The sequence below is a fragment of the Pseudochaenichthys georgianus genome, chromosome 14 (assembly GCF_902827115.2).
Source record: "Pseudochaenichthys georgianus chromosome 14, fPseGeo1.2, whole genome shotgun sequence".
Taxonomy (NCBI): domain Eukaryota; kingdom Metazoa; phylum Chordata; class Actinopteri; order Perciformes; family Channichthyidae; genus Pseudochaenichthys; species Pseudochaenichthys georgianus.
Window position 1 is genome coordinate 9,363,799 of NC_047516.1, and position 12,216 is coordinate 9,376,014.

General features: G+C 40.6%; 1 protein-coding gene across 3 annotated transcripts in view; it reads left to right on the top strand.

The window, feature by feature from the left end:
* The first annotated feature begins 265 nt into the window (after nucleotides 1-265).
* The window catches only part of acsl6 (acyl-CoA synthetase long chain family member 6), a 37,415-nt gene continuing 25,464 nt past the window's right edge, over nucleotides 266-12,216 (top strand). The window contains exons 1-2 of one of the 3 annotated variants that reach the window (XM_034098733.2): nucleotides 266-325; nucleotides 2,270-2,394. In XM_034098733.2, the coding sequence (XP_033954624.1) occupies nucleotides 2,349-2,394 (46 nt within the window). In that variant the 5' untranslated portion in view covers nucleotides 266-325; nucleotides 2,270-2,348. The other 2 variants (XM_034098736.2, XM_034098734.2) reach the window with 2 other exon arrangements.

The window sequence follows — 12,216 nt, forward strand, 5'->3', positions numbered from 1 at the left end:
AAGAAGAAGAAGAGAAGAAGAAGAAGAAGAAGAAGGAAGAAGAGAAGAAGAAGAAGAAGAAGAAGAAAGAAGAAGAAGAAGAAGAAGAAGAAGAAGAGAAGAAGAAGAAGAAGAAGAAGAAGAAGAAGAAGAAGAAGAAGAAGAAGAAGAAGAAGAAGAAGAAGAAGAAGAAGAAGAAGAAGAAGAAGAAGAAGAAGAAGAAGAAGAAGAAGAAGAAGAAGAAGAAGAAGAAGAAGAAGAAGAAGAAGAAGAAGAAGAAGAAGAAGGTGGCGTGAGGCTCTACTCTGAGTGACAGATTAGAAGTCCTGACGCTGACCCATTTAAGGTCAGTCACAAGACAACAGCACAATAAGACAGTAAGCATGTCAGCCATTAATGGAGACACCTGTACATATGGGTTTTGTTTCAGTTAATTAATAGCAAAGACACACATACCATACATGTGATTTGTTGTCTTTAAATAGTAGATGGTTATGACTGCTGTTGCAATCAAAATTGGACATGTGCGGTAAGGTCAGATTTAAACAGTTGTGGAAGAGGTACTTAGATCTTTCAACTAAGTAAAAGCAGCAATCCTGATTTTTTAAAATAATCTGTTAAAAATAAAAGTCCTTCATTCACAATCTTACTTAAATAAAATACAAAAGTATTGTCATCGAAGTACCAAAATTAGTGTTTGTTATGCGCAATGGCCCATTTTATAAATGACTGTATGTACATTGAAGCATTCATGTCTATTACAGCTGGTGATAACATACATAAAAATGAATAAAGAAATAAAATAGTGCAAGTAACATAATGTAAAATGCAGGAATGAGTAAACTTAACACGTATGTAAAATAGAATAATAATACATTTATAATAATAATAATACATTTGATTTATATAGCACACTTAAAAGACAACGTCATCTCAAGGCTTCACAAAGCTATAAGGAGAAAATAATAAAATAAGAAGATATCTAAAGGAGCATATTGAATGAAATATGGTAATATACAAAATAAAAATAAAAGGTTAAGAGCATAAAAGGTTTAAAAATAAATAAATAAAATAAAGGAATAATATTAAACAACATTTACAATTAAATACTGATTGTAGCAGGGGCGGACTGGGACTACAAATCAGCCCGGGACTCTTGACCGGCCCACTTCGGTACCGCCGGCCCACCTCGGTACCGGAAGTAAATACCGCTAGTAAATTGTCCACCGGGGGGGGGGGTCGAGACTGGGCCGAGACTGGGTCGAGACTGGGTCGAGACTGGGTCGAGACTGGGCCGGTATGACTTACATTGAAATGTACAGTTATTCAATATTTAAAATACAAATGTTGGTTTTATTCAAATGAATGAAGTCCAAGTCAGATTGTATTTAATTAAAAGTCATAGCACCCAGTCAACACTTAAATATTCACACATCACCTCTGGATAATGGAAAATAAATGTAAATGTAAATGTAACCCCTAAGAATGCACAAATTACCCAAAAAAATCTGATACGAAATTATTTATAGGCTATCTATTTATTTGTATTGTTTTGTTATGTTCTTATTCTCAGTTCCTCATCCCTGCTGTCAATCACTCACCGCCTCTGTCCCTTCGTCGGCGGTTCTCAAGGTTACTTTAGTTCATTGGGAGTGTCTTACTGTACCACGTGATCCTGATGCAAAGTTACTCTGTGTCAAAGCTCTGCTCAGCTGCAGGGACGCGCAGCCAGGGTGGTGTGATGTGGAGGGACCAAAATAACACAGCGATTTTTTTTTTCCATATGAAACCATTTGCACAACGTTATAAAAACATGTGAAAATACTCAGATATGTGATTTAATATCCATCATATGTACACTTTTGACGTTTATTTTTGTTTTGTTTTTAAATATATAGGCTACTCATATGACCAAATAGCATGAGTTTTCGGAAGGAACAAACATACTTCCCTGATATAATTACACTCAATATAAACGTATAACTCGGTATTGTACGTGTTTACAGAATAGACGTTGCATCCCCTGTAACCTTGGCGTACATCGCATCTCCCATCCGACCTCACAGCGCTCATGTTCCAGCAGGCTGTCATTGCGCAGCAGCCAACTAGGTGAAGGAGGAAAATCCAGCAGGAGGAAAAGAATGCTACAATAGGCCAGGGTTTTTTTCTTTTCTTCCACACAACACATTAGAAACCTGCTGGACTTCGCCATCTCCTGACCAGCTCCCCCACTGTGGTCCGTCTCAGATATATTGTCGCCCCCCCCCCCCACCCCTCCTTAATCTCCCAGATTGTCGGCGACTTGCTGCAGTCGATGCTGCAGTTTTGAGCCGCTCCTGCACCGGGACAGCTGACTCGATGAGAAAGAGATGCTCGCATTCGTTTTGGTCTCTGGGTCGCTCTGGATTATATTAGGTGAGTTTAGATATATATTTCTTTATTCATTTTTACGATGTAGCATCGCTGTGATGTGGTTTATAATCAGCGATGTACCTGCCTCGCAGGGGCTGAGGCGCATTGTGTGTCATCCACTGCCGGCTTTTTCCATTCATTCAGGGCTGTGGTATTTTTCCTTTTTTGCAGAACACACTTCGTCGACTGTTCAGTCATTTCGCTGCAGATTTGCTGCACAGAAAGACGCTGGTGGTGACGTTTTCTCAGACTACACATGTATAAACCCAAGCTAGATAAGAAGGTTTAATATCTCGGTTTAATTAGTGTTTAGCTTCAACCACAGTGCTTACATTTGTCTTTAATGGTTATTGGCTCAACATGGAGGGATGCTGCCAGGTTGGATTTACCTACAGGGGGGGGGGGGGGGGGGGCTGCCAGCCATGCGGTTGAATGCATGTGGTTCATTCTGCTGTTCAGAAATGTAACATCCTCGTCGAAATCCAACCATTAAATGCAGGGCTGTCCTGATTGTAAGCCAAATTGGATCAAACGTGTGCATTTTGAGGCCGGCCAGCTGCTAAGGTCGTGTGACATTGTGCGTAGAAACCGGACACACGTCATAAAAAAATTAGGGATCAGCCTCACGACCTCCTGGTGTAGATAGGATTTAAACCTAAACGATGCTGTAACAAATCCCCACCTCCCATGCTTTTAACAGATACTAACATGTCAGATTGCCTGAAAGCCGGTTGTGAAACTCAGCGTTTTGTGTGTATGATGTCCTCCGCCATGCCTCAGTCAGTGATGGAGGGAGGGAGGATGAAGAGGATGAGGAAGGATGACGCGCTTTAATTTGACCTGCTCTGATTGGACGGAGCTGTCCAGGAGATAGGGGTGCTGAAATCTTGCGGCCTACCGGCAAACTGGAGAGCCTACCGGAAAACTGGAGAGCTCAGCATGCTCGGCTCCAACCGACTGACACCCCCACCCTGGTCCGCACAGCGAGTTTGGGGTCATCGACACGTTTCACAGAAGCTCGTTGACCTCTAGTTGTCTTTAATATGCGCATGGAGATTTGTGTAACAGATATAATCCTTTCGATCTGTGTTTGTCAGTGTTACAGAGCAGATTAGAGTCACGCTAGCGTTAGTGTTGTTGCTTTGTGTGCAATGTGTCACTAAAGAGTAAATGCTCAGCGAAGGATTATTTGTAATGGATTGTGGAGGAAGGTTACAACAAGGCTATTTCAAGTGTAAATAGACCTGGGTGTAATTATGTATTCCTCCGCCAAATAGTATAGTTCTTCAACAGCAGCTGCATGGTTGCTAAATTACGACCTTTAACAGTTAGGATTGTAGTGAGTGGTTGAACATTATGCTGTTTATTTAATTAACAAGCAGCCAATCAGAATTAAAGCCTGGATTTGTTTTTAAAAAATGTTCTGTGAGGCTAGAAGGGCTCTTGGGTAGATTCATGACACCTTCAACCTGTCAGCACATCCTGCTGCTCCTCAATATAAATAATTCATTTTAATCAGCATCTAGTGCCGCCCCACACAGCTTGTAAACCTATTCTTTTTCCAACCTCAATATTTGATTAAAAGGATGGCGGTGGAGTTGTCCCACCCTTTGGCGGAAAACAACCAATCGTGTTTTAGTGTTTAAGTTATTCTGCTTAACATACCACATCACCAAATGAACAATGACTTGTGTGACCCATACGTTTTAAATGCTGCTTTTCTATCATTCAAACAACTTATTGGATGGTATCCAGAATGTACCCAAGCAGAGGGAGGGTGTCAAAAGGATTGTGAAAATGTCTAATACCGGCAAATTAAAGAAACACTGCATGACTGCACAATTAGACTGAATAATTGTGGAGTGTTCCCTGCTGATGCCAGTCATTGTGCACTTGTGAGGGAAATATAGTGAGATGTATCACAGCATGACACATTCCTTTAGTTGCTATGCAAGTGTGTGTGTCTTTTTTAATCATATGTCAAAGTATTGCATTTAGTCTGAGATATACACTCTTTCAAAGTCTCAGTCCTGATGAAATCAATATCAGCCAGTTGTAGTGCTCTCAGATCCTCATGGCAGCTTTCTCTCTGAGTGGTGTATTGCTGTTTCAGCATTCAATGCATCCTCTTCCAGATATTGTGGGACGGTGGGCAGTAATGGCTGAGACTAAAGTGCTGACAGTCTGTCTGCCTATCACATGCACAAGTAGTTGTTTTATTTTGGACCACCCTTCTGAGTAATGTACAATGTTTTCCATAATTAGATTGTATTGCTCGTCGTTCTCCTTTCAGATATAAGCACCAAATAGTGACAGGTTTACCATAAAAACGTATTTTATTCACCGAATATAACTCATGCTCATTCCATAAACCGATGCATATGCACAGTGGAATACATGCTTTTCTTAGCCTTGCACCCATACTTTAGATTGTTACCCTGAAGAACAATGGTCTTACAGCCTATAAAGGGCCCTAACCCCCAAGGTCGAGACTCACAGGTGTTAGCGCTCACTTTGATAGTAAAATCAAAGTGGGAGGAGTGTCATTGTGTGTAATTTGTTTAAACGTTTAAGCATCAGCTGTAAGCAGAAGTGTCTATTTGCCTATGAGCCTTGTCATGTATCTATGTACTGTGTGTCACTATGCCATGTGTGTGCGTGTGTTTAGACAAGGATAGGAGGAGCGCTGTGCATTAACTAGGGGGAGGGTTGCAGAGAGAGAGAGTGGTGGAGGGAGGGAGGGAGGGAGGGAGGGAGGGAGGGGTGAGTGGGTGTGTCGAGAGAGTGCAGCGTCTGCCGAGCTGAGGATGGTGTGATACGGAGGCCAGCAAGGCCCAAACTAGGCCAACATGCATCTAGCTGACTTCCTCTTGCTTGCCTCAGCTTAAACTGGCCAGTCGCAATAGGAAGGTAATTACCAGTTTTCACAGGGTGATGAGATATCTTCCCGAGGGCCCTTAACACACCACATTCAGACACACACACGCAGACAAAGACCCACATCACGCCTCACCGGCTGCCTGGCTGCCTCCGACGCCTTTGTAAGTGCCGCAGCCTTGACCACAGCTGCTTTAACCCTTCTGCAATACAGTAGATCTTTTGCCTTATTTCTTTATTTCGTTATGTTCTGCATTTGCTTGCTCTGGATGTCTATTGAAACTTACGTTCTGCATTTTCTATTTCATATTTATCATTCCTTCCTGATATATTGTACTCCTTTCCATTGCCGCTTGTATCGTTCCCAAATGTTCCTATAATTGTTGCGATCATCTATGTGTTGCATATCAATTCAGGAGGGGAAACGGTTGTTTAGCGTGCACAGGAAGTACACTGTATTACTCCAGCAACAGTAACAGGAGGAAGTTGTGTTTTGAGGGAGAGGGTGGTCCATGCAGAGGAATGGCAGAAAGAGATAAGAACGAGCTGTTAAAAGGTAGTGAGCAAGAGAGAAAATGATGTGCAAGCATGATTAGGCATTTGTTTAAAAGCAAAAAGAAAGATGAAATGCATTGAAGCAAATGTAATTAAGGCAAACCCTGGCAGAGCATACTATGAAATAAGCATTTGAAGAATAAGAGAAAGCCTCGCAGGATGTCTTTAAATAGAGTGTGGTAGTGAGGTTATTACTGGTCAACTGCCTCTGTGCTAATAGGCTGTAATCCCCCCACGCTGGACTCTAATCATTGGTGATGGGCCTCAGATGGGCCGATGAGGCGGGACTTAAAAACACACTGCTGCATTTCCTCCACTTTAAGCCTCAGAGGTCACAGGAAGTCTGGCTGGCCCATTCACAAGCCCTCATCCCTGCAGCCCTGACACCAAAGAACAGAGAAAGAGCAAGTGTCATTGCGTTCAGGGGACATCAAAGTATAGCTTTGGAGCTGCTGCATTAAACTAGGGACTGTTGCAATTGAGGTCTCATCATCAATATTACTCATGTTGTTAAAATGGACTGATAAAGTGACTCCAGCCATTCATAGATCCTCGGGTGGGCGACTGTGGAGGATGACCCATTTGTGGAAATGTACCATGGATGAAGTCAGTTAAATTCCCTTCCAAAAATATTGCCACTAGAAGGTTCAGCTCTTTTGTGAGTGGATACAGCTGCTAAGTGTATGTAATTCATGTTTCAGTCAAGGCCAGGGTTTTATTGAACCTTTTGTTTGAAATGTTGCAAGTGCAATCCATGCCTTTTGTGCACACTGATCCTCAAACTCATACATTGTAGTTAAAGGCAGTACCTCTTAATTGGGCAAGACACCAAACCTACCTACACATTCATGGATGAAGCTAAACGGCCAATTTGGTTTATTGCGCGATTGCATAAATGAAACAGTCTTTGAGTTCACAATCTGATAAAGGTCATTGTTGTCGCTGACCTGTTGTTCTTCTGTCGCACCAGCTGAATCAACAAACTCTGAAGAATCCTACAGGGATGAAGACCCATACTTGCATGTACATGTGTGTCCCTGGGGTGCGTTATTTATTTCACTACAGGACAGAAAGCTGGACTCCAAACTGAGACATAGGCTGGAGAGGAGGGATGGTTTTAACAGCTGAGCAAATGACGCTGTTTATCTAACAGTCATGCAAATGTAGGCACACAATCTATCTCAATGAGAAGATACACATTTCTAATTTCCTTCGAAAAATCAAGTTTTTTGATTTTCTAATGTATTTATTTTGATATTAATCTGCGTCCAATTTCAGAGACTGCGTACACAGATGTGGCTTTAGAGGCCTGAATGCAATTCCACTACTGGTCATTCAAATTAGGGCAAAGGATGACTGCTTTTTCTAGGGGAAGCCACTAAAATCTGACTTTTCATGGCGTTGTGGTGGCTTTTGTCTGGAGATATAAACTTCAAAGGACTCTGAGATGGGACACAGCCACTGTGTAAAGTCCAGGTCCAATTGATTCTTTAAGACCCTTTCCTTCCTCCCACCCAGCGCTCAACCCTGCTATTATTATAGTCTAGCATCACTTTTGAGGAGGAAGCAGAAGTGAGCAGTTGAGTCATCAAGGTTGGCACTATCGCTATAGGTCATCATCATCATCATCATCTTTATTTAAAGAGACTCTTGGTCCATTATTACAAAACATACAACACTCAAATACAAACTAAAAAAAGGCAGCCATACCAATGTTTCCACAGAGGTGACTGGTATCGTACAGCACTGAGACACGGATTTGAAAGCAGCATAATGACAGAGTTATGAGAAACATTCAATCGACAGATGAATTTGTACATCAGACCTCTCAAAAGAGCATGGAACGTGTTGACTCGTGCATTACAGAACATTTCACTTGCACTGCAGGTCAGATTCTGCTTGCACCATTTCCTGCTCTGTATTTTTCTCACATCTTTTATATTACAATAAAACTGCCAGTTGTCTTTATTGGCAGTCAAACAGGAATTTTCAGAATAAATACAGAGAGCAACAATGACAGTTAGATGTTTGCTCAGTCAGTAGGGGCTTGGACTGTGAGCCGTCGGGTCGCCGGTTCAAGTCCCCGACCAGACCTACATTTGGAGTGTGGACTTCTACTTGGAGAGCTCCCAGTTCACCTCCTGGGCCCTGCCGTGGTGCCCTTGAGCAAGGCACCAGACAACCCCCTTCCCCCCTCACTCCAATTGCTCCCCGGGCGCTGTACAATAGCTGCCCACTGCTCCTACTAGACTCCTGGTACTAGGATGGGTTAAATACAGAGAACACATTTCACTGTGTGTGCTCTGCATGTGTGACCATTAAAGAGGGTTTCACCCCTCCCATTCTATTCTATTATCTAATTAGGTTTCTGGCATGCGGTGAGTCTCCTGTTGTCGGGCTATTTAAGGGCAGGAGGATGTTGAGCGCTAGCATGCTTGCTAGTACAAACTGGTTTCTTCACAAACAGGTGCCAGGAGTGGGTGTTCAATAATGAGTAAGCAGATTTGATCATTTCCTGATGTTGTCCATCCAGCCTATAAATGTTTCCAAAATATGTGTTTCGCAATCACACAAATGCCTTGCAGAGATGGCCAACATAGATATAGCGTGTGTTACAACAGGAGAGCCAGGGAAGATGAATCAACAGGACACTTGATTTCTAGATACACTACAACAAATATCATCAGTCAAATTCCAATACAAAAATGACTTACTCTACAATCTGACTCTTTTTTGTTGTTTGTGTCTTAAAATTAAACAAAAATATTAGTTTTTACTCCTGTAAGGTCGATTTAATCCACATCCCATGCACAGTGGTGTAGTGGAATGAGAGTGGAGCTAGTCTTTATTTACTGATGTTTCCCCTGATGTTTATGCCTCTCTTTTCAAACACTGAGACCACTGTCCCCACTGCAGCCAAGCTGCTAATACAATGCCAAACACATGCAGTGAGGTACGTTACATGAACATCATCTTAGCAACCCTCTTGTTTTTAAAGTTTGCACAGTTGTTGTGCATGTACAGAATATTTTGGCTTCAAAATCAACCAAGCATGCAGGCCAACAAGCAAACAAAGAATATAAATATGTAAATAACTTGTTGTGGTAAGTCAGTATCAGCAAACTTATCAAATAACATCAGTGCTGTGGTAGTTATTGTCTGAGACCTTTCTTAAAATGTGGGAAAACAGAACAAAGATACAAAAATGGTGTAACTACTTTGACATTGTCTCTAAAAAGATAACCTCCTCATGTGGCCAGACATTTTTGTAAATGGTGTTTCTGCAGAGTTGACCCAGAAATCCTCAGAATCAGAAAACCTTTATTAGTCCCACAGCGGGGAAATGTACAACTGGTCACAATAGCCTAAAAATCACACCAGAAGTGATTTTAAAGATTCTATGCATTCATTTCCAGTCAGTACATCCAATATTTACAATGGAGTCCACATTAGGAAGGCCACACTCGTAGGACAGGTTTCTCGACCAGAAGAAGAAAACATGATGGATTTGGTTGATGTGGAGAGAGTCCGATAGCAGGGATGTTTGTTTGTTTTGTTATGACACGGTTCAGCTGCTCTTGTCCTGTTGGCACGAAACCGACATGCAAAGGATCTCGTCCGTGTATGTTGTGCTGCCTGCCTGGCTGGTGCTTTGTCATTGATCTTCCTGTCAGAAGTGCGCAGATACATCAGCTGTATACTCTAATATGGAACAATAGATATAGGATATGTTGGTACTTTAAAGTGGGAAACAGAGGGTATGACAGGGAAACATCTACTTGTTCTGTGCAAAGCGATGCAATCTAAATATGTGAAGCTTGAGGCAAGGACGCTAAAAAGATGGAATAGATAACTATTTATTCTAGAATATGAAACGTGGTCTTTATTTTTCTTTAAATTCTAAACAGAGCATAACAATAACATTCACAAAAGAAAATGTACTTTAAAAGAGAATATGCAAGGGAGGCCAATAACCTAAAAGCTTATTTAGATGAAGACAAACATGTATTTCAAATAAAAAATACATCAAAACTAAAACTGAACCATTTAGGCAGGCTTTCCATCTGGTAAACAGCTTTTTTTTCCAATATAAAATTCATTTATGGACAAAAATGTCAGTTTATAAAACAAAAGGACAGGAAGCTGTATGAAACTTGAAAATCAATAATGAATGCAATATTTAATTCTTAGGAGAGTGTTTATTTTTCACAAATATGAAACTATTCCTTTAAAGAAATAACAAATAATAACATGTTTTTCGTTATCCATGTTTTACATTTCTAAGATTACTTTTTAAATGCTAAAAATATGTTTCAGTCCCATCCAAACACCTGCATCTCAATCTTCATGCCTTTACAGTAATTAAGTCTAGTTGTGGTTTATCTCCAGCTGTGCACGGTGGGACAGTCTGTGTAATCAACAGAGGAGGACATTTCACAACACGATTAACTTTGACATTGTGAATACTTCTACACCCATACACATGCCAAAAACGTGTTGTTCAGTTCAGAAACATAATCAAGTGGTTTTTATTTTTTAACATTGTGCTCAACATTTCCCAGCACTTGAGCAGCTCTAATTCCATGTCAAGATTACTGGAACTGCAAATAAGAGAGGGGACAGCAGAAAAAGAGGAAACATCAGATCAATGCAGTAACAAACAAAGAGAAGCAGAGTGCTGTGGTGTTAGAAATTACTAGTTTCACACACACACTAAAGGGTCATGTCGTGTTGCGGTTGTAGTTTCTGTCTGAACAGAAACTTGAGTTTCTGTGAATTAAGAGGATTTGAGCCCAAAGAGTTTGGGAAAAGCAGCATCAGGGAATTCACTGTAGAGAGCACTTCAGGGCACTGTGCTTCTGACTTGAATCAGTGGAAATGATCAGCTGTATTACTGTATGTGTGTCATGTGTCTGTGATGTTTTACAGATGACTAACAGGTGACTGAGGATGTGCTACCCACTGACAGAAAATAACATCTACAATATTTATCAGTGTTGATTTGATTCCTGAAAATGTGTTTCACAACTCTGATCCATGAAAATACACTTTACATGTTTACTGGCATGTACTTGTAGTTCTGTACAGGAAGTGCACATTTCTTTATGGTGTGACCTGATGTTGTGTTTGCTTACGATGAATTAGCTTCTCAATCTACCCTCATGCAAACACTAAACAGCATACGTTGATTTGTTGTCCTATGTGCCACACTGCAAAGAAATCACACGTAATGTGTTGTATGCATCACACCTTGCAGAGTTGTTTTTCATAGTTCTTCAAATAGTGTTAAATATCTTACACATTTGAGGTGCTACTGTTCTAATTTAGAGTTTTATTTGAAATGTTTCTCTGTTTCTTTATCCCTGGTCTTTTAAATATATGTGTCATTAGGTGCAATACCTACGATAGAAGACATTAAGTGCCAATTACTTATGCGATTTTAAGGGGTTTTCAGAGGCTGAGGGGATCTTTTAATTCTAACTCTATTTAAACTCAGTGTGGTTATGTCCACTGTACTTGTGGGAATTGGGCAACTTTTATCAACCTTGTGGGAGTTAAACTCTAGAATCAACATTTTAAGGATCTTTTATATATATATTTGAAATTTGAAGCCAGCAAAAAAAGAAAAAGATTGATTATTTCTCAGCCAGTGTTTAAATTCTGCCAATGTAGAGAGCTCTCACTTGTATTCATTTTAGGATTTTACACTCTTGAATCCAGTCTTTCAAAAACAAATGATATTGGCAGGCATGCATAGCCAAAATGAACAGGCCTGTTTCCTGTACACTGACCAATGGAAGAAGCTCTCTGAAACAATGTGACTTTTAGTCAAAGGCGCAACCTCAGCGAAACTTAGAGATCAAGCTATGCTAAAGGCATGAATTGGCTGACAGCATAACCACTGAAGAGAAGTGAGATGAGAAACAAAAGGGATTCCTATCCTATTCCTATGTTTTGTGGTGGAAAAATACAACTTAATAAGGTTAACAATTTAAAATACAATTTAAGATATTAAACTTTACTTTAGTGTGACCTTGACTGTACTGTACTCCTGGTTAAAATCACCATTTAAACATCACCTTCAGAGTTTTAGTCCACTCTCTAAAGCTGGTCTTAAATTATCTTTGGTCGGTTTTAAAAGTCACATATGTGGCTTCATGAAACTTGCTTTTAACCTACTGCTGGTCTACCTGATGCAGCTTCCCTTCAGTAAAGTGTTGAAAATAGTATGTCTACACAAAATAACAGGAAAATGAGGAAGTCAATATCCCAAGGACTCACATATTTATACCTATCATTCTCACTGTTGTTGCTGCAGCTCAATGCATGTGTTTGCAATGGAGAGAGAAGAGGCTTCTCAATACTCAAATTTCCCCTCCTCGACTCCCCTCC